General features: G+C 65.9%; 1 protein-coding gene across 1 annotated transcript; it reads left to right on the top strand.

The window, feature by feature from the left end:
- The first annotated feature begins 55 nt into the window (after window positions 1-55).
- LOC119090981 (vacuolar protein sorting-associated protein 18 homolog) lies at window positions 56-22,265 on the top strand. Its single transcript, XM_037213705.1, has 21 exons — window positions 56-245; window positions 1,564-1,686; window positions 2,017-2,176; window positions 6,117-6,274; window positions 7,133-7,303; window positions 7,630-7,822; window positions 8,430-8,551; window positions 9,030-9,239; window positions 9,806-9,922; window positions 11,075-11,187; window positions 11,433-11,544; window positions 12,555-12,722; window positions 13,274-13,418; window positions 14,086-14,258; window positions 14,846-14,981; window positions 15,416-15,573; window positions 16,117-16,174; window positions 16,568-16,719; window positions 17,321-17,434; window positions 18,191-18,343; window positions 22,020-22,265. The coding sequence occupies exons 2-21, from the start codon at window positions 1,612-1,614 to the stop codon at window positions 22,164-22,166; spliced, it is 2,835 nt and encodes a 944-aa protein (XP_037069600.1). The 5' UTR covers window positions 56-245; window positions 1,564-1,611; the 3' UTR covers window positions 22,167-22,265.
- Window positions 22,266-22,522: the final 257 nt, after the last annotated feature.

Raw genomic sequence — 22,522 nt, 5'->3', positions numbered from 1 at the left:
TCTCTGCTTTAGTCAGCTGTTTGCATTCGGCGCTGCAGGTCTGGGCAGTCGAATGTTGTGATCCTGCTGCGGAAATGCGAGGTGTAGCTAATTAGCTTCGTATTGCGTCGTTTCTCCAGTTTTTTCCTGCTTCTTTTGCGGACAATGTTAACGGGCTACAGACACGACTGCCTAACAAAATAAGGACCTTAAACTGTTGTACAAAAGGGCGAGAGGTGGTGAGGTGGCCTGCCCGAACGCATTCGGTAAATAGGTGTGTTTTGTTGTTAAGCGGCTGCATTGAATAAAAATGTATCATAAAAGGTTATTTGATTGTCTAATGTGGGCTTGCGTGTCATGCAAGGTGAAGCTAGTAGCTTGATATAGGCAGCAAATTGAAAGCTGAGCATTCACATCTGATAGGTTATTGTAATGATTAAAATTTTGTGTTGTTGCTAACCACTGTTGGCTGTTTTTAAAAAAAAATTCTACCAGGCCTATAGCATGTAGTGTAACCCCCTTCAATGGGGGAATAGTACTGAGAGCAGTGAGGAAGGATGTAACTACTCATTTATTTACAGAGTTAGTCATTTGGCTTGTTGGGATTTATTGTACTTTAGTAGGATGGGAGTTTTCAAAGAAGCTTTTAGTGTGATTTGTTTCAGATACCAAAAATAAGCAATGGCATCTTAAGGTGGCCTTCCATGGTAAATTGAAGTGCTGTTCCTCGTAATTCTGCACTAGGCAACCAAATATGCATGTTGCACAGATAATATATCCATCATAAGCTGAGCATTGTCACAGAACATCCTCGGTGCAGAGGGTCAGTAATCTGAGTGCTCTGAGTTTGGTGCACAGCTGCTGCCAATTTTGGTGTGAAGAGAGGAAATGTTCTAAGGAATAAGGCTTCATGGGTGGTGGATAGAGTTCCTGCAGCCTGGCCATGGCTGAGCCATGGAGTAAACCACAGTCTGCCTAGTGATCAAGGTAGTCTGCATCACCCTTGGCTTCCTTCACATGAGACAGGGTGTAACTTCTGCCAGACCAACATGGGGGAGGCTGTGTTGCAATAGTGGGCAGTAGGCCATCTGCAGCCTCTATGTGACAGCAGCCTCCTGGTGCGACAGCAGTAGTTGAGAGGGCTGCTGGATGTGGCTGGGTCATCATGTGCACTAGAGCCATAGGACGGCTCCAGCTGGCCTTGTCAGCAAATCATCCCCTCATCATCATCAGTTGTCAGCAGGTTTGACTCAGAAAAGAATGGAAACTAGTTGCCTGAAGAAGCCAAGATCCTCAAAAGGAATTTTTACATGCTCTTAGCATGAGCAATTTGTCAGGATCATCACTGATCTTGTCTGTAAGGTTATTTGAACCAAGGATGCATCCCAAAGGCACCAGGGAGCTGTGGCATGCTAAGAAGTGCTCATGTTGTACCCTGGGCTAGGCCTGTGCCATGCAGGAGTGGCCTGCATCACTCTCTGCACTGCCCTCACACTGCCAGTAATGTGATGTCATTGTGATGACCCCTCCCCCTGAGCCACTGTCCTGGAGCCTGCCCCTCAGAGCCAGTGCATCCTCCAGCAGGTGGCGCCAGCTGACGGCGGGCGGCCGGTCTGAGCACGGGAGGCTGCCATGGCGGGTCTGCTGGAGCAGTATGAGCGGTCCTCGCAGGCGCCGGCGCCCGGCGGCATGGCTGCCGGAGCGGCGGTGAGTCGAGCCGCGCCGGGGCGCCAGAGACGCCTGCCCAGGGGCGGCCGTCCTACTGGGATGAGTTTGCAAGGTGGACTGAGTGTCCAATGCTCCTGGTGCCAGATGGAGTATGCTGCATTGCGGGTTGCATCCGTGTGGTCTTCTTCCCAGACAAGATCATTATTGCTTCAGCGCAGGCTTCTTGGCCGCAGTCGTGCGTTCAAGGTCAAAACGAGTTATCACGTACATGACATCATAGCGCAGTTGGGAGACCCTGCTGCTCCGTGTGCCGTCGGGCCTGGCCGTGTGGGCTGATGTGAGCGCGTGCGACACCGTCGTCTCCGGCAGGGTCGTCAGACAGTGGGGCCCATCTTCACCAAGCAGAAGGTGAACTTCACGCCCACCTCGCCCACCACCCATCTCGTGGTGGCCAACAACCAGCTGGTGATCGCCATGGCCAGCAAAACTCTGTTGAGGATCGACCTGCTCAACCCGGAGACGCCGCAGGGTGAGCACCTCCGGCGGCGGCGTCACCGGGGCCGGACGGGGGGAAGGGGGGGGGGGGCCGGGGACGCCGCATGGTGAGCGGCAGCACCTCCGGCGGCGGCGTCACCGTGGCCGGACGGGGGAAGGGGGGGGGGCCGGGGACGCCGCAGGGTGAGCGGCAGCACCTCCGGCGGCGGCGTCACCGGGGCCGGACGGGGGGGGGGGGGGAGGGGCCGGGGACGCCGCAGGGTGACGGCAGCACATCATCTCCGGCGGCGGCGTCACCGGGGCCGGACGGGGGGGGAGGGGGCCGGGGACGCCGCAGGTGAGCGGCAGCATCTCCGGCGGCGGCGTCACCGGGCCGGACGGGGGGGGAGGGGGCCGGGGACGCCGCAGGTGAGCGGCAGCATCTCCGGCGGCGGCGTCACCGGGCCGGACGGGGGGGGGAGGGGCCGGGGACGCCGCAGGGTGAGCGGCAGCATCTCCGGCGGCGGCGTCACCGGGCCGGACGGGGGGGAGGGGCCGGGGACGCCGCAGGGTGAGCGGCAGCATCTCCGGGCGGCGTCACCGGGCCGGACGGGGGGGGGAGGGGGCCGGGACGCCGCAGGGTGAGCGGCAGCATCTCCGGCGGCGGCGTCACCGGGCCGGACGGGGGGGGGAGGGGGCCGGGGACGCCGCAGGGTGAGCGGCAGCATCTCCGGCGGCGGCGTCACCGGGGCCGACGGGGGGGAGGGGGCCGGGGACGCCGCAGGGTGAGCGGCAGCATCTCCGGCGGCGGCGTCACCGGGCCGGACGGGGGGGGGAGGGGCCGGGGACGCCGCAGGGTGAGCGGCAGCATCTCCGGCGGCGGCGTCACCGGGGCCGGACGGGGGGGGGAGGGGGCCGGGGACGCCGCAGGGTGAGCGGCAGCATCTCCGGCGGCGGCGTCACCGGGGCCGGACGGGGGGGGAGGGGGCCGGGGACGCCGCAGGGTGAGCGGCAGCATCTCCGGCGGCGGCGTCACCGGGCGGACGGGGGGGGGGGGGGGCCGGGGACGCCGCAGGGTGAGCGGCAGCATCTCCGGCGGCGGCGTCACCGGGCCGGGGGGGGGAGGGGGCCGGGACGCCGCAGGGTGAGCGGCAGCATCTCCGCGGCGGCGTCACCGGGGCCGGACGGGGGGGGGGGGGGCCGGGACGCCGCAGGGTGAGCGGCAGCACCTCCGGCGGCGGCGTCACCGGGGCCGGACGGGGGGGGAGGGGGCCGGGGACGCCGCAGGGTGACGTCAGCATCTCCGGCGCGGCTCACGGGGGGGCCGGACGGGGGGGGAGGGGGCCGGGGACGCCGCAGGGTGAGCGGCAGCACCTCCGGCGGTGGCGTCACGTGGCCGGACGGGGGAAGGGGGGAGGGGCCGGGGACCGCAGGGTGAGCGGCGCACCTCCGGCGGCGTCACCGTGGCCGGCCGGGGAGGGGGGGGGGAGGGGGCCGGGGACGCGCAGGGTGAGCGGCAGCATCTCCGGCGGCGGCGTCCGGGGCCGGACGGGGGGGGAGGGGGCCGGGGGACGCCGCAGGGTGAGCGGCAGCATCTCCGGCGGCGGCGCGTCACCGGGGCCGGACGGGGGGGGAGGGGGCCGGGGACGCCGCAGGGTGAGAGCGGCAGCATCTCCGGCGGCGGCGTCACCGGGGCCGGACGGGGGGGGGGGAGGGGGGCGGGGACCGCCGCAGGGTGAGCGGCAGCATCTCCGGCGGCGGCGTCACCGGGGCCGGACGGGGGGGAGGGGGCCGGGACCGCCGCAGGGTGAGCGGCAGCATCTCCGGCGGCGGGGCGTCACCGGGGCCGGACGGGGGGGGAGGGGACGGGGGACGCCGCAGGGTGAGCGGCAGCATCTCCGGCGGCGGCGTCACCGGGCCGGACGGGGGGGGAGGGGGCCGGGGACGCCGCAGGGTGAGCGGCAGCATCTCCGGCGGCGGCGTCACCGGGCCGGACGGGGGGGGGGAGGGGGCCGGGACGCCGCAGGGTGAGCGGCAGCATCCTCCGGCGGCGGCGTCACCGGGGCCGGACGGGGGGGGGGAGGGGGAGGGGGACGCCGCAGGGTGAGCGGCAGCATCTCCGGCGGCGGCGTCACCGGGGCGGGGGGAGGGGGCCGGGGGACGCCGCAGGGTGAGCGGCAGCATCTCCGGCGGCGGCGTCACCGGGGCCGGACGGGGGGGGAGGGGGCCGGGGACGCCGCAGGGGTGAGCGGCAGCATCTCCGGCGGCGGCGTCACCGGGGCCGGACGGGGGGGGAGGGGGCCGGGGACGCCGCAGGGTGAGCGGCAGCATCTCCGGCGGCGGCGTCACCGGGCCGGACGGGGGGGGGGGGGCCGGGGACGCCGCAGGGTGAGCGGCAGCACCTCCGGCGGTGGCGTCACCGTGGCCGGACGGGGGAAGGGGGGAGGGGGGGCCGGGGACGCCGCAGGGTGAGCGGCAGCACCTCCGGCGGCGGCGTCACCGTGGCCGGACGGAGGGGGGGGGGGGGGGGGGACGCCGCAGGGTGAGCGGCAGCACTCCGGCGGCGGCGTCACCGGGGCCGGACGGGGGGGGGGAGGGGGCCGGGGACGCCGCAGGGTGAGGCGGCAGCATCTCCGCGGGCGGCGTCACCGGGGCCGGACGGGGGGGGAGGGGGCCGGGGGACGCCGCAGGGTGAGCGGCAGCATCTCCGGCGGCGGCGTCACCGGGGCCGGACGGGGGGGGGGGAGGGGGCCGGGGACGCCGCAGGGTGAGCGGCAGCATCTCCGGCGGCGGCCGTCACCGGGGCCGGACGGGGGGGGGGAGGGGGCCGGGGACGCCGCAGGGGTGAGCGGCCAGCATCTCCGGCGGCGGCGTCACCGGGCCGGACGGGGGGGGAGGGGGGCCGGGGACGCCGCAGGGTGAGCGGCAGCATCTCCGGCGGCGGCGTCACCGGGGCCGGACGGGGGGGGAGGGGGCCGGGGACGCCGCAGGGTGAGCGGCAGCATCTCCGGCGGCGGCGTCACCGGGGCCGGACGGGGGGGAGGGGGCCGGGGACGCCGCAGGGTGAGCGGCAAGCACCTCCGGCGGCGGCGTCACCGTGGCCGGACGGGAGGGGGGGGGGGGGGAGGGGGGCCGGGGACGCCGCAGGGTGAGCGGCAGCATCTCCGGCGGCGGCGTCACCGGGGCCGGACGGGGGGGGAGGGGGCCGGGGACGCCGCAGGGTGAGCGGCAGCATCTCCGGCGGCGGCGTCACCGGGGCCGGACGGGGGGGGGAGGGGGCCGGGGACGCCGCAGGGTGAGCGGCAGCATCTCCGGCGGCGGCGTCACCGGGGCCGGACGGGGGGGGGAGGGGGCCGGGGACGCCGCAGGGTGAGCGGCAGCATCTCCGGCGGCGGCGTCACCGGGGCCGGACGGGGGGGAGGGGGCCGGGGACGCCGCAGGGTGAGCGGCAGCATCTCCGGCGGCGGCGTCACCGGGGCCCGGACGGGGGGGGGGGGGGGGAGGGCCGGGGACGCCGCAGGGTGAGCGGCAGCACCTCCGGCGGCGGCGTCACCGTGGCCGGACGGGAGGGGGGAAGGGGGCCGGGGACGCCGCAGGGTGAGCGGCAGCACCTCCGGCGGCGGCGTCACCGTGGCCGGACGGGGGAAGGGGGGAGGGGGCCGGGGACGCCGCAGGGTGAGCGGCAGCATCTCCGGCGGCGGCGTCACCGGGGCCGGACGGGGGGGGGGGGCAGGGGACGCTCTGGGGCGAGCTCACTCCTGATCAAGGCCCAGGGGGCGAGCGCCGACGATGCCGATGATGATGATGATGATGATGATGATGTCCGGTCCACACTGATGGAACGATGGGATAGTCCGTCTGCTAGTGAAGGAGGGCGGGAGGGGGATGCATGGTCGGAGGACCAGTCCCCTCGCCCCGCCGGCGACACCCTGACCTCTGTGACTGCTGACCCCAGCAGAGGCGGAGCTGACATGTGTGACTCCTGACCCTGGCAGAGGTGGACCTGGCGCGCGACACGGCCGGCAGTCGGCTGCAGCACCTGTTCCTGGACCCGTCCGGGGCGCACCTGCTGGTGGCCACGGTGCCGCGCGAGGGCGACCTCTCCAACGCCGGCCTGCTCTACATCGGCGGCCGCGCCGCCAAACCGCGCCCGGTATGGCCGGCCGGCCGGCACGGCCCGGCTGCGGCTGCGGCTGCGGCTGCGGCACTGTCAGCGCGGTGATCCCTGTACACGTGTCTGTAATGCTGGTGCTGCAGTGCCCGGCCAGCTTGTCAGCCGGCAATGACGCCGTTAGTGGACTATGGTTGATCCCCTTCAGTACCCGCCCCGCTCTAGGTCCGTGGCCCGTCGTCAGCTCCGGCCGTCAGCACGGCAGCCGGCCTGTGACAGCTCCGGCCGTCAGTACGGTAGCTGGCCTGTGATAGGTGACAGCTCCGGCCGTCAGTACGGTAGCTGGCCTGTGACAGGTGACAGCTCCGGCCGTCAGTACCGCAGCCAGCCTGTGACAGCTCCGGCCTTCAGCACGCCAGCTGGCCTGTGACAGCTTCGGCCGTCAGTACGGTAGCTGGCCTGTGATAGGTGACAGCTCCGGCCGTCAGTACGGTAGCTGGCCTGTGATAGGTGACAGCTCCGGCCGTCAGTACGGTAGCTGGCCTGTGATAGGTGACAGCTCCGGCCGTCAGTACGGTAGCTGGCCTGTGATAGGTGACAGCTCCGGCCGTCAGTACGGTAGCTGGCCTGTGACAGGTGACAGCTCCGGCCGTCAGTACGGCAGCTGGCCTGTGGCGGCGCGCAGGTGACACGCCGCCGTGCAGCAGACCACAGCAGACCACAGCAGATGGCAGCTGTGCCGGCGTCGGCAGCACAGCAGCGCCGCTTGCCGTCACTGGCGGCGCGTGTCCGCCAGGCAGCGCCGCTCCGCCCTCGTGACGGTGGTGGTGTGGGGGCCAACAGCCCCTGCGGCACCCCAGCGCCGCCTGTCGGTGACCGATGCGGTGGTGGGTCGGCCAGGTGAGCCAGCTGCGGGGCCAGCTGGTGACGGCAGTGGGCTGGAGCCACACGCTGGCCACGCCGGCCTCCACAGGACCGCTGCTGGCCGGCAACTCGCAGGGCGTCGTCACCGAACTGGAGCTGAGCGGTGACGAGCGGCTGTTCTCGCGGCTCGAGCTCTACGTCAAACAGGTGCGCCGGCCGGACGGCCTGGGGGGGGGGGGGGGGGGGGGATATCGGCGACCAGTGTGCCGACCAGGAGCTGTGCATCGATGGTGTGCCCCCTGCGAGGGATCGCTGCTCCCGGGGCTTTTCCGGGCAGGTTCGAAGGCGGTGCAGTCCTAACCCACTGCGGCTGACCTGACCTGCGCGCTGTCAGGTGCAGGAGGTGGCTGACCTGACCTGATCTGACCTGCGCCGCCTCGTCCTGTGTCGGGGAGGTGGGCTGACTTGACTGGGCCTGACCCCACTGGATGCTGGCTCTGGTGAGCCGGGCCTGACCGGTGACCCGGCCTCAGGTGCTGGAGGTGGGCGAGCAGCGCCCCTCGGCCGCTATCACCGGTCTGGAGCACCACCGGGTGCCCGGCACGGACCGCTACCTGGCTCTGGTGGCCACGCCCGGCCGGCTGTACCAGTTTGTGGGCTCCGTGGCCAGCCACGACGCGCGGCCGCTGCTCGCCGGCATCTTCACCACCGGCGGCCAGGTGTCAGGTCAGCAGACAGCGGTGTGAGGTCAGCCGGCGGCGGGATCGGGTCAGCAGGCGGCGGGGTCAGGCCAGCAGGTGACGGGGTCAGGTCAGCTGGCGGCGGGATAAGGTCAGCTGACGGCGGGGTCGGGTCAGCAGGCGGCGGGGTCAGGTCAGTAGGTGGCGGGTTGAGGTCAGCAGTCAGCAGGCGGCGGGGTAAGGTCGTTAGGTGGCGGGATAAGGTCAGCTGACGGCGGGGTCGGGTTAGCGGCGGCGCGGTCGGGTCAGCGGGTGGCAGGGTCAGGTCAACGGTCAGTCTACCCGCCGGCCCGGGGTCAAGGGGCTAAAGTGAGGTTGTCCGAGCGTACTAAGGATCAGGGGTCCAGTAGAATGGACTTCGGCTGTGTACCTGTCGGGCTGACCATTGTGAATGTCGAGAATCGGCTAGCATGTGGCAGCTTTGGCAATATCTTACTGCAATATGATGACTCCCGACATGACTGGAGTGGTTGACTCAGACCCATCGGCGCTTGAGTTGTCTGCGAGCTGTTGACTGGACCTGTGTGCGTGGCGGCTGCGCCCGCGCCGGTGCGCCCCGTCTCGGCGGTGACCCAGCCCTCCCTTCCGTCCAGAGCGGTTCCTGGAGATCCCCAGCTCTCTGGCGTTCTCCCGGCTGGCCTTCTTCTACCCGAAGGTGGGCGGGCCGCCGGACCGGTTCGCCTGGATGACCGAGCCCGGCATACTCTGCGGAGAGGTGAGAGGCCGGCCCTGGCCCCGGCCCCGGCCCCGGCCAGCGGCCCCGGCCAGCGGCCCCGCCAGCGGCCCCGGCCAGCGGCCCCGGCCAGCGGTCCCGGCCAGCGGTCCCGGCCAGCGGCCCCGGCCAGCGGCCCCGGCCAGCGGCCCCGGCCAGCGGCCCCGGCCAGCGGCCCCGGCCCCGGCCCCGGCCCCGGCCAGCGGCCGCTGCAGTGACTTGGGCGCCATCAGCTGGCTGTGGGCGCCAGCAGGTCAACAAGACATGGCGGACGAATGGCCGACAGGCGTTGGCACTGATAAGGCGGCTTTATTGGTCATTCTCATGTTGTGCGATCGCAACCGTGGTGCAGGCTCAGGAAAATTGTACAGGTCCAATTAGGACGTCCCATCCCTCCCTCCGTCGGCATGAACTGAGGCCGGTAAGGGCCTGCGTGCCGCGCCGCCGTCTGACCTGTGCCCGTCACCGCCTGCGGCCGCAGCTGGACACGAGCGGCGCCGACACGATCCTGGGGGAGACCAAGCTGATCCCGCAGCCGGTGGAGGAGCCGGCGCCGGCCGGCTCCGGCCAGCGGCAGCCGCCGCGAGCCCTCGCCCTCACCCAGTTCCACGTGCTGGCGCTGCACGCGGCGCGCGTGCGCGCCACGTGCGTGCTGGACCAGCGCCACGTGTTCGAGGACCTGGCCAGCGAGGTGGGTGACGGACGTAGGGTGTGCGGGGGGAGGGGGGAGCGGGTCGGTCGGTGGTGTTTTCTTCGGTCCGTGACGGCGGGGCAGGGGAGATAGTGCTTTCCTTGCCGGTCTGGCTCGGCTGTGTGAAGTGCCGACCGATTGGGTAAGCATTAGATGTGACGTCAGGCCTCACACCGACTGCAGGCGTTTGTTGAGCGGGCGCGGCCTGGGCCTTGAACAAACAATGCCCGGTGAAATATAACAGCCCGTGCTTCGTCACATAGCCAGGAATTTTGGCTCAGTCTTGTGACGGTATGCTATACCAGTTGGTTGGTGACGTGTTTTATCATGCAACATTGGACGGGTTCGGTTTTAAAGCTGATCGATCTGTGTTACAGACATTTCCCATCTTGTTCGTTGTCAACAACCTGCCAAATACCTTGACCCTACCTGACCTGGCCTGGCCTGGCCTGGCCTGGCCGGTGTCCACAGGACCACGAGCCCCTGGTGGCCCTTTGTCATGTCCTGGTGGAGGTGTCTGAGACCTGACCTGACCTGACCTGGCCTGGCCTGGCCGGTGTCCTCAGGCCCACGGACCACTGGTGGCCCTCTGCCGTGATCCGGTGCGCGGCACGCTGTGGAGCGCCGCCGAGAGGGCCGTCTACAAGTACCGGGTGGTGGACGAGACGCGGGACGTGTGGCAGGTACGGGGGCGCGGACCGCCGCTGCCCGGCCCACCGGCCGGCTCGTGGCCGGGGTCTGTCGGGCGGGGCTGCAGCGATGCGCGGGCGGTGGGCGGCGTCAGCTGGCTGACGGACGCTGTGGCTCGGATGCGGTTGCGACTGCGGCCCGGTCTGCTGGGCCTGGGCCACGTGCTGCGTGTTCTCCACTCGGGCGGTGAGCGGCGTCAGCTGGCTGACGGACGCTGTGGCTCGACGCTCGGTCTGCTGGGCCTGGGTCACGTGCTGCGTGTTCTCCACTCGGGCGGTGGGCGGCGTCAGCTGACTGGCGGACGCTGTGGCTCGGTCTGCTGGGCCTGGGTCACGTGCTGCGTGTTCTCCACTCGGGCCGGGCTGGGGTGTTATGGCAGCGATCCATGTCAGCACGTGAGCGGGCTCTGTCGGAGAGTCTTCCCGTGAGGGGTGTTACGGCGCCTCACGCCCCGCCACGTCACGTCAAGGTCGGGCCTGTGCGCCCGCACCCGTGCCTCCTGTTGCGACTTCGGCTCGCAGTACGCAGCAACGGTGGCGGTGGCCGCTTCGCCGCGCCTCAAAAGGCGAGCTAGCATTCACTGATGGCGGGCAGCTCCAACGGCCGCTGGCACCGGCCTGCCGCAAACCAGCGCCCCTAGCGGCGGGGATCCTAACCAGGCGCGACTGGTGCGACGGACAGGCCGCGGTTGATCGAGTGGTCGTCAGCTGGTGCAAAGAAATATGGCGCGATACTGCTTCCCACGTAACGTACCAGGACCACTGTGTGTATAACGCGGTGTCACCGTCTGTACCGTGTGTTAACACGATGTCACTGTCGGTCCCGTGTGTGTAACAGGGTGTCGCTGTCGGTCCCGTTTGTATGACGCGGCGTCACTGTCGGTCCCGTGTGTATGACACGGTGTCACCGTCGGTCCCATGTGTGTAACACGGTGTCACTGTCGGTCCCGTGTGTGTAACAGGGTGTCGCTGTCGGTCCCGTTTGTATGACGCGGCGTCACTGTCGGTCCCGTGTGTATGACACGGTGTCACCGTCGGTCCCATATGTGTAACACGGTGTCACTGTCGGTCCCGTGTGTGTAACAGGGTGTCGCTGTCGGTCCCGTGTGTATGACGCGGCGTCACTGTCGGTCCGTTGGGCGGCAGGTGCTGGTACAGCAGGGCCAGTACGAGCTGGCGCGGCGCCACTGCCAGGATAACCCGACAGTGGTGGACAAGATCCTCACCCACCAGGCCGAGCACTGCTTCTCACTGGGAGAGTAAGTGGGGCCTTCCGGTACACCCAGAGAAGCAGTGGGGTGTGCTCATACGCGGCGGGGATAAGTGGGGCGTGCTGGTGTACCATAGGAAGCAAGATGCCAGCGATGATCCGTGTGTGGGCGGCACACTGCCCGTTGGTTGGGCCAAACTGCTGGGCCCCCGGCGGCCGTGTGTGGTCCCCTGCTGGGCCCCCGGCGGCCGTGTGGCAGGGTCCCCTGAGTCAGCGTGGTACGACCCGTTTCAGTTACGAGGCGAGCGCTCGGCTGTTCGCCGACACCCAGCGCCGTCTGGAGGAGGTGGCTCTGAAGTTTGTCGAGCGCCGCGAGTACGAGGCCCTCCGCCAGTTCCTCATGACTGTGAGTTAGTCAGCGCTTGAGTGAGTTTCTGGACACGACCTGGAGGTGACACACTGACATCCTGGACGTGACACATCCTGGACGTGACACACTGACATCCTGGACGTGACACACTGACATCCTGGACGTGACACATCCTGGACGTGACACATCCTGGACGTGACACACTGACATCCTGGACGTGACACACTGACATCCTGGACGTGACACATCCTGGACGTGACACATCCTGGACGTGACACATCCTGGACGTGACACACTGACATCCTGGACGTGACACACTGACATCCTGGACGTGACACACTGACATCCTGGACGTGACACACTGACATCCTGGACGTGACACATCCTGGACATGACACATCCTGGACGTGACACACTGACATCCTGGACGTGACACATCCTGGACGTGACACATCCTGGACGTGACACATCCTGGACGTGACACACTGACATCCTGGACGTGACACATCCTGGACGTGACACATCCTGGACGTGACACACTGAGGTGCAGCGACGGTACCGGAGTGCAGTCATATTGTGATGGCAGGGCTCGGCCAGGGTTGTTCAGCTCACCTGTCCAAAACGTGTCCTGATTGGGTGCTGGGGGTCGGTGAGGGCCTGTGACTGGTTACCTTCCAAGGGAGAATCATTGGCTGCTGCCCATTGACAAAGGGCTATGATTGGCCGCCTCCCGTGTGACGCATTGTGATTGGAAGCATCTGTCTGCACTGTCGACGGGCAGCGGCTATGATTGGTCGTCTCTCCGTGTGACGCACTCAGATTGGCATTGTCTGTCGGCGCTGTCCGCCGACGAGCGGCTGTGATTGGTCGTGCTCCTGTGTGACACGCTCTGATTGGCAGCGTCTGTCGGCGCTGTCAGCCGGCGAGCGGCTGTGATTGGTCGCGCTCCTGTGTGACGCGCTCTGATTGGCAGCGTCTGTCGGAGCTGTCCGCCGACGAGCGGCTGTGATTGGTCGTGCTCCTGTGTGACACGCTCTGATTGGCAGCGTCTGTCGGCGCTGTCGGCCGGCGAGCGGCTGCAGGCGGCGCTGCTCGTGTTCTGGGCGCTGGAGCTCTTCCTGACGCAGCTGGGCCGTCTGAAGGACGCCGATGACCCGGCCCGGCACCAGCTGCGCCAGCAGATGATGCAGTTCCTCACCTCGCACGAGGCGCTGGTGGGTGGCGGGCGGGGGAGCTGGCGTTCCGCCGACAGAGGTCATGTGGCGCAGTGGTGGCAGCCTATTCGGTGATGGGCACCAGCGGCGGATCGGTTATGCCGTGGCTAGATTAGCTGCGTTTTGTTCGCGGGCCGCTTGCAGTGCTTTGATGGTGCGTACTTCATGGCACTCGCCCCTGCGGCGGTGTATCGCGTGTACTCTCCGTGCGGAGGGTAGACGTTCTCAGTCCGCTCCCAGTTCGGTAGATCCAGTCCGTTCGTGTCTCAAAGACGGCGCGCCTGAGCCGGACCTGTCACCACATGCAGCGGTCAGTCGGTCCCCACCCGAGCCCGTCGGTGGGCCGACCTCACCAGTGTGACCCTCCTGTGCCGTCACCAGACGCACGTGCAGCGGCCGGTCGGTCCCCACCCGAGCTCGTCGGTGGGCCGACCTCACCAGAGTGACCCGCCTGTCCCGTTACCAGACGCACGTGCAGCGGCCGGTCGGTCCCCACCCGAGCTCGTCGGTGGGCCGACCTCACCAGTGTGACCCTCCTGTCCCGTCACCAGACGCACGTGCAGCGGGCCCGGAAGGCGGTGTATGACCTGATGGCGCGCCACGGCGACGCGGCGGCGGTGCCGGAGCTGGCGCAGCGGCTCCAGGACTGGCATACCGTGGTTCGCCACCACCTGCGCAGCGGCCACATCACCAGAGGTACGCCTCTGCGGACCACGCGCCGCAGAAGCCAGTGCAAATGGCATGAATGAGTGCAGGGGCTGTGCGTAGGAAAGGCATGTATAGTTGTGAGATGTGTTGTTTGTAGGATTGTAGTCTGAGATATTTATGCACTTTGGGCTGCGGTACGCGCTGTTTAAATGATGTACGCGCCGCCCGCACTGCGTCCGGTGTGCTAGTGACTGTGGTGTCCGCTGTGGTATGCTGTGCAACACATGCTTGTGGCCCCTTAGCATTCCGTGATGCTCCTTTATGTTTCCTCATAACGCCCCCGTGACACCCCATCTACTCCCCCGTGACGACCCGTCCACTCCCCTGTGACGCCCTGTCCACTCCCCTGTGGCACCCCGTCCGCTCCCCTGTGACACCCCATCTACTCCCCTGTGGCACCTCATCTACTCCCCCGTGACGACCCGTCCACTCCCCTGTGACGCCCCATCCACTCCCCTGTGACGCCCCGTCTACTCCCCTGTGGCACCCCGTCCACTCCCCCGTGACGACTCGCCCACTCCCCCGTGACGCCCCGTCTACTCCCCTCTGGCACCCCGTCCACTCGTGACGACCCGTCCACTCCCCTGTGACACCCCACCTACTCCCCTGTGGCACCGAGTCTATCCTGCTGTGACGCCGGTGGGTGTGTGGGCAGCGCTGGAGACGCTGCGGGCGCACCCGGACCCGGAGCTGCTTTACCAGCTGGTGCCGCGGCTGATCCAGGCCGAGCCCACGCTCACCGTCGACCTGGTGATCGGCCAGGGCCGCAAGCTGCGCCCGGCCACGCTCATGCCGCGCCTCATCCTGGCCGACACGTCCGAGGAGCAGGTACCCAGCGGGCCCAGCCGCGGCCGCCGCAGCTGGGCCGGGTCGGGGTCGGGGGAGGCGGCGAGCGAGGGTGCGAGCGAGTCCGACCTCTCGTGTGGCTGGGATGCCAGTCTTGGGGCAGTTTTATCATATTAGATGGCTGTATTTGCCCGTGGAGTTGTGCGAACGTAGAATGTGTACGTTTTCTTTGGCCCCTGTGTTTAGAGGTATACCTTCCCCGTCTGTCTGGAGGGCCCGGAAAAGCTCTAATTGCCGTTGCCAATAACGGCAGCACTTGCCAGTGCAGTCTGTGAGGACCAGCACTGTTAAACCCGGCCTTCAAACGAGCCTTGACCCGGCACCTCCCACTCGCCCCGCCACTCCAGCCACTTCCCCCAACTCACCCCAACCGCCACCCAACACCACCCGTATACCCCGGCACCAACCACGTACACCGACGCCGACCACTTATCCCCACACCACCCACTTACTCCGACACCAACCACTTATCCGGACACCAGTCACTGACCCCGACTTACCCCGAGCACTACCCAATATCGCTCATTTGCCCCGACACCTCCCACTTACCGGGACTCGTGTGCCGGCAGGGTCTGCAGATTCTGCGCTACCTGCAGTTCTGTATCGACACGTTGGGCAGCGCCGACTGCGTGGCGCACAACTACCTGGTCACGCTGTACGTGCGCTACCGGCCCGACCGGCTGATGGACTACCTGCGCAGCCAGGGTGAGAAGCCGAGCGGGCAGACGCGGCCTGCGGGGAGCCGAGCAGGGGAGCGGGGAGTCCTGACCGAGAGAGGGGTTTGGTGTCCCCCCCCCCCTGCCCGTAGGGGTCGGCCGCGCTGCTGCGGTGGGACTCTGAGCGGTCCCGTGTCGTGGTGTCAAACGCTGAGCCATTGCAACAAGCCGCTGATGCCACATTCCGGTGCTCTATCTCCCATGCGAACGGATAATTATCGGCGCGACCAGAAGCTTGTATTGTCATAATTTCTCATCTATCGACGCCTTTCACGTACCGCCGTTGACAAGTGCGGTCGCGCGGCGCTGCTCAGCTGTGTTGGTCTGGTGCGGTGCTGCTCAGCTGTGTTGGTAGCGCGCGGCGCTGCTCAGCCGTGTTGGTCGCGCACGGCGCTGCTCAGCCGTGTGGGTCGCGCGCGGCAGGCTCCGACCGTCACTGCGTGCGCTACTCGCCGGGTCACGTGTTGCGCCAGTGCTGGACGCGCCAGCCGGCCGCCGCCGTGCACGTGCTGACCGTGGTCGGCCGGTACGAGGAGGCCGTCGAGCTCGCCCTCCAGCATGACGTCACACTCGCCAAACAGGTGCGCCCGTGTGACGTCACAGTACGTGCCGGCCTGGGTTGGATTGGCTGTTGCACACTCAGGAGCAGGGGAAACTCAGTGTGCGTTTGTTCACGTCAGATATTGTGCTCTTGCCGGACACGTTTTTCAGCCGACGTTAGGTACTGAAGTGTTTGGATGGCACCCACTGTTACATACTACCTCGTTATTAATTACTTCCTTGTCATTGGTGTTGATTTTTTCATGTCCCCATTGCCTTCTGCTGGGACATATGAACGCAGCGTCAGCGTTTCACTGCCCGCAGGCATGATGTACCTGTAGGTGCCCACCCAGCTGGCCCTGGCCTGGCCTGACCCGTTTGGACATGTGATGACGTCACCCGCATTTTCAGGTGACCTGGCGTGACCTGACCTGACCTGGTCGGTGTGTTTAGGTGACCTGACCTGACCTGGTCGATGTGTTTAGGTGACCTGACGTGACCTGACCTGGTCGGCGTGTTTAGGTGACCTGGTGTGACGTAAGCAGACGTGCCGGGGCCTGACCGGAGCCGCCCGCTTGTTCCAGGTGGCTAACCTGCCGGAGGAGGACGACACACTGAGGAAGCGGCTCTGGCTGGTGATCGGTGAGTTGTCTCGCCTGGGCCTGGCCTCTGGTCTGGTCTGCACGTGTCGTGCGCCACTCGGGCCCGGCCGTGTGGTGTGTCCGGCAGGTATGGTCTGACCGGTCTGGTCGGCCGGCCGCTGGCGGCCATCTGTGCCGATGCGCTTCATCTTGCGCCGGCGCGGCTGTCTTGTGCGTGCAAATAAGGGCATTCTGTCGCAGCTGGTGCGCTTGCAAAGGCGCACCGCAGGCGGCGTGTTGCGGCATTGCGTGGGTCGACCCCGCCGTGGCCTGCCACGGGACTCACTGTCGTGTGTACTGCCAGTGCTGCGCCCGGGTCTGCCTCGCCCTGCCCTGCCCTGCCCTGCCCTGCCCTGACCTGACCTGACCTGACCTGACCTGACCTGGCCTGCAGCCAAGCACACGATCCAGTGCGACCGGAGCGTCCAGCGCACCATGCAGTTCCTCTCGGAGTGTCCGCTGCTGAGGATCGAGGACGTGCTGCCCTTCTTCCCTGATTTTGTCACCATCGACGACTTCAAGGAGGCCATCTGCGACTCGCTGCAGGTCAGGGTGGTCCCCGTCGTCGCCCGCCGCGGCCGGCCGGAGCGCTCGCCTGCCGGCCCGGGACGCGGCGCCCGGTGAGACAGGCTCGGCCCCCTCCGCGGGACCGGCCTCTCTGCCGCGCCGGCGTGCGGACTTAACTACGACACCGCGTAACTGCATGGATTAAGGGCCACCGCGCTCACCACCGCCACTACCATGCTATTAGCAACCTAACCAACAAACGTCAAGGAGGAATGCAGCGTGCCTAGTCCGAGGGGGGGGGGGGGGGCAGCGTGGTTGTGAGACCACGCATCAGTAAACGTCAGTAACGGGCCCGCCGATCCGGCCGGCCGACGCCAGTCACAGGCCGGGTCATCATCAGTAAACGCTAGTAACCAGCCCGCCGATCGGCCGTTGGCCGGTGTTCGAATGTGAAGGGTGTTAGCAACTGGTCTCACGTGGTCCATGCCTCGCCTGGTCCCGTGGACCCCTCCCCCACCGCTGGACACATGTGGGTCGCTCGTTCCCAGACTGGCATTCGCCGACGCTGCTGAGCAGGCTCGTGTGTGGCTCGTGCCAGGGCGTGCACCGGCTGATGCGGCCGGCGCGCCTATGTTCGCAGTCGTACAACGAGCACATCGGCGGCCTGCGCCAGGAGATGGAGGAGGCCACGCGCGCCACGGACGTGCTGCGGCAGGAGATCGCCGACTTCAGGCAGGGCTTCGTCACTGTGCAGGTGCGCCGCGCTGCGCCGCGCCGCGCCGCCAGCGCCGCTCGCTGGTGCTGGCCGCCGACGGCACCTTTGCGTTTTGATCTGCTGTGCTGGTCGGGCGTTCGAGAATAGACCACGCTGCACGTGACGTTTTCAGGTGCAGTGCTGTCTCCTGTTTTAGTTCTATGTTTGCTGCAGTGTATTTCGTATTGTGTAGCGTGTGTTGCTGGCCTCGCCAGCCGGCTCCCATCCGCCCCATTTCCGCCGTTGACCACTGCACAGCGTCGTGCTGCTTCTGAACCATATCACTGCCACCGTCCTTTGGGGTCACACGTGACAGAGAGCCGAAGTCAGGTCACCAGCTGCCCAGCGTGACCTCGGTCACCTGATCCCTGCGCCTGACCCGTGGAGACCCGGCGGCTGTGAATGACGCGGTCCGTGACCTGTACCCCAGGCGTCGGACGTGTGCCAGGTGTGCCGGCACCAGCTGCTGACCCGACCTGTGATCTGTACATGTACCCCAGGCGTCGGAGGTGTGCCGGCACCAGCTGCTGACCCGGCCTGTGACCTGTACCCCAGGCGTCGGAGGTGTGCCGGCACCAGCTGCTGACCCGACCTGTGACCTGTACCTGTATCCCAGGCGTCGAACGTGTGCCAGGTGTGCTGGCACCAGCTGCGGACCCTACCTGTGACCTGTACCTGTACCCCAGGCGTCGAACGTGTGCCAGGTGTGCCGGCACCAGCTGCTGACCCAACCTGTGACCTGTATCTGTACCCCAGGCGTCGGACGTGTGCCAGGTGTGCCGGCACCAGCTGCTGACCCGGCCGCTGTACGTATTCCCCTGCGGCCACCGGTTCCACCAGGACTGCCTGACGGAGGAGGTCTTACCTCACCTGACGCCGGCGCAGCGCCAGACAGCCGCCGACCTACAGGTGAGCCATGGCGACTGCAGCCGAGCCGTGTCTCGCTGTGTCTGGACTGCAGCCGAGCTGTGGCTGCCGTGACCTGAAATGCAGCCGAGCTGTGGCTGCTATGGCTGGACTACAGCCGTGCTAGCTGTGGCTGGACTACACCCGTGTCGAACTGTGGCTGCACTACAGCTGTGTCTAGATGTGGCTGGACGGTAGCTGCGTCGAGCTGTCGCCGGACTGCAGCTGTGTTTAGCTGTAGCTGGACTGCAGCCGTGTCTAGCTGTGGCTGGGCTGTCTCCGTGTCGAACTGTGACCGGACTGCAGCGGTCTCTAACTGTGCCTGGACGATAATCGTGTCGAGCTGTGGCAGGACTACTGTTGCGTCGAGCCACAGCGGCTGGTGGGTGTCACGTGTCAGGTGGGAGTGGTCTGTAGTTTGGTGCAGGAGGCTGCCTGAGAAGGCACGGGTGGCGGAAAAAATACGTCTGTTGTCTTGGCTGTGTGTTTGCAATTCACATAGCGGTACGGATCCGGTCTATGATGAAATCCCTCGGCATGCATTTTTCGGCACTTCTCTGCATGTCAATTTCACCGCGCATGCATTTGTGGCGTGCTGCTGACAGTCTCGTGTGCACTGCTGGTGACGCTCGAGTCGGCTCCGGGCACCGCGCGCACTGTGAATCAGTGCGGCACGTGCGCTAATGCGCCAATCATCCTCCGAGACAGTAATTACGCCGACAGCGATGCACGGCGGGTGAGCCAGGCTGGGTTACGGCAGCGGCGTATCGATGGTCTACCGCACAGATGCAATGATACGCGTGAGCTAAAGAGCTGCGTCATCTGGTGCGCTCTGCCGCCACCCAACCGGGTCGTGGTCGTGCTGGTGCGCTGTTAGGAGGTAGCAGAGCTGTGGTGCGCGCTGGCCAGCAAGTGGCTAGAGCCGTTCGGTGCTTTGCTCTGCGCATGGCCGGGACAGCGACGTTCCCCGCTAACTGGCGTTGTCGGCCACATTTGAACGCGGATGTTCAATCTGTCCGATACGAGCGGGTGTCAAGGCATGCTGACAAGATCGTACGATCATCGGCGATATGCGGATGATCAACCTACGCTAACAGCAGCTGGCTGTGCTGGTCGAGCACAGGCGTGCATTGTGCAGCCTTTCATGCGAACTGCCGGCCTAATTTGGATTCACGGTCACGTAGCTCTAATGCACAATCGCCGCCGCGAAGAGAAACGGTGTACTCTGTGCAGATTGCCCTTGCACGTTGCCAAGCACCAATCAATGGGCCTAGCGCGGGCCGAGACGCCAATGGCTCACTCTTAAAGGTCGGGACGGCGTGTCGTAAGGACGCGATCTCGCCGCTTATGCCGGCGATCTGGGCTTTATGGGCCCGAGATTGAGGTCATGGGACGGCATGACGCGGCCCTCGCTGCCTGAAGCTCGGCGCGGCGGTCCGTTGGTGCGGCCCCGGTCGGCACGGTGCTCTGCTCGGTCGGTCCGCTGGTGCAGCTAGTGCAGCTGGTGCGGCTGGTGCGGCCCTCGCTGCTTGAAGCTCCGCGCGGCGGTCCGTTGGTGCGGCCCCGGTCGGCGCGGTGCTCTGCTCGGTCGGTCCGCTGGTGCAGCTAGTGCAGCTTGATTTATTACTTGTTAATTACACGTCATAAGCTCACTCCACTCAGAAAGTGACTATTGCAGAGCCCGTGTCATGGAAATGAACCACTAGGTCGGGGAGGCTCGCGCAAACACGTACACACACAGGCACACATACGCAGAACGCACTCTCCCACATTCACTAGTCATTTGAAGTAGGCGTCTCTATCCGTTATTGATCCGCCGCTGCAGGATATAACTACGCAACTCGCGTTCGAACTGCGGAAGGCTCAGCTCGCGAATATTCTGCGGTAGTGCGTTGCAGGCGGTCGTGGTGGAGTAAACAAAACGCCGCCTTCCCGATTCGGATCTGATCACCGGCACATGTAACATATCATCCTGCCTCGTTGTGCGATGGTGAACGTGGCGTCTATGGATAAGGTGACCAGAAAGGGACTCCGGCTGGGATCTTTCCAGGATACGTTTCAGAAGTGTCAGTGTATGATATAAGGACATGCTGTCAGCAGACATCCACTCGAGATCTCGTAAAACATCGCTCACATGATCATATTTCCGACGCCCAGAGATGACTCGTGCTGCGAGGTTCAGTAGCTTCTGCAGTCGTGATGTTTAAGTAGCATTACATGTTCCGTACACACAAATGCGGGAGCGGATGAGTGAGATGACTAGACCCTGGACTAGAGTAATGAGTGTGGCCTGAGGCAGACTGTGCCAGCTGTGGCTGAGGCCGATAAGAACGCCAGTGCATCGCCGCACGACGTCATCAGTGTGCGCAGTGAACGTCATGCACTGGTCAAATACAACACCCAGGTTTCGAACGGAAGGAGAGCTGGCTACAGTGACGCCAATAAATTTTATGCTAGTCGGTGGTTCCGAAGATTTTGGCGCGTGCCGAGGACTTTGAGATGTTTTTTTTTGTGCGTTAATTTTAATTCCGTTTTTGCCAAACCATTTGGACAGGTGTGAAAGATGTTGCTCCATGGATGTCATCAGCGCAGCAATGTCACCAGGCCTCCCACTCACTAAAACCTGCGTGTCGTCCGCGTACTGCACGATACATGCGTCATGAGCATGCAGCGGCATATCATTAGTATAAATGCTGTACAGCAGCGGGCCGAGCGCTGAGCCCTGGTAGGTTCCGATCGGGCTGTGCAATGCCGCGGACAGAGAGGAAGCGCCACCTGGGTTTTGGACGAGAACCTGCTGAAAGTAGTTTTGGAGGTAACTCGCAAACCAACGTACATCCACATTTTACAGTTGGAGCTTTCTAGGGAGTCTATCGTGTGGGCGCTTGGATAGGTCCAGTAGGCATAACAAGGTGATTTCCCTTTGACCCACGGCCTCAAAAACTTTGTCGGTTACCGTGAGAAGCGCCGTGTCAGTGCAGTGATATGATCAGCTGATGCGGCTGGTGCAGCCGCGGTCGACGCGGTGCTCCCCCACCCACCCCGCCCAGCCGGCGCTGCAGAGCTCAAAGCGAGCCGAATGGGCCGGTATTTGTCCAGGACTGACGACCGCATAACCCTGACTGCGTGGCGCCGTCCCGACACCGGATTGACAGCCACATAGCCCGGACTGCGTGCCAACATCCCGACACCGCCTGGGCCGCGAGCGTGTCGCAATGAAGCGCACCATTATACAGCTTACAGCCCGCCCGTGGAGCCTACATGTATTTAAGGAAGCCGGCAGCTAGCGCAGAGGAATAATGGCTTTGGGTGGGCAGAGCGAAGTGCTGTGCTGGTGAATGGGTGCCCGCGGCGGCCGGTACGCGGCGTTCTCGGGCGTCGGCCGGCTGACCCGGCTGGGGTCTGCAGTCGGCGGCCGGTGCGCGGAGTTCTCGGGCGTCGGCCGGCTGACCGGCTGGGGTCTGCAGTCGGCGGCCCGTACACGGCGTTCTCGGGCGTCGGCCGGCTGACCGGCTGGGGTCTGCAGTCGGCGGCCGGTACGCGGCGTTCTCGAGCGCCGGCCGGCTGACCGGCCGGGGTCTGCAGTCGGCGGCCGGTACGCGGCGTCCTTAGGCGTCGGCCGGCTGACCGGCTGGGGCCGGCCGTCGGCGCCCGCTGACGCCGCCCCTCCTCCCCACAGCACAAGCTGAGCACGCTGCCCGAGGACGAGGTGGCGGCGGCGGCGGCGGGCGCGGCCCAGGTCAGCCCGCGGGTGGTCGCCCGGGAGGAGCTGGACCAGCTGGTGGCCGCCGAGTGTCTCTACTGCGGAGACTATCTGGTCAGGTGAGTGTCGCTGCTGCGGAGACTATCTGGTCAGGTGAGTGTCTCTACTGTGGAGACTATCCGGTCAGGTGAGTGTCTCTACTGCGGAGACTATCTGGTCAGGTGAGTGTCCTTACTGTGGAGACTATCTGGTCAGGTGAGTGTCCCTACTGCGGAGACTATCTGGTCAGGTGAGTGTCTCTACTGTGGAGACTATCTGGTCAGGTGAGTGTCTCTACTGCGGAGACTATCTGGTCAGGTGAGTATCTCTACTGCGGAGACTACGGGGCTAGGTGAGTGTCTCTTCTGTGGAGACTATCTGGTCAGGTGAGCGGGCGCTGTCTGTCGGGCCGGCGCCGGGCGGACGCCGTGTGACGCGAC

The sequence above is a fragment of the Pollicipes pollicipes genome, unplaced genomic scaffold (genome assembly GCF_011947565.3).
Source record: "Pollicipes pollicipes isolate AB1234 unplaced genomic scaffold, Ppol_2.1 Scaffold_3216;HRSCAF=3773_pilon_pilon_pilon, whole genome shotgun sequence".
NCBI classification, from domain to species: Eukaryota; Metazoa; Arthropoda; class Thecostraca; order Pollicipedomorpha; family Pollicipedidae; genus Pollicipes; species Pollicipes pollicipes.
This window is presented reverse-complemented; position numbering and strand designations above follow the sequence as displayed.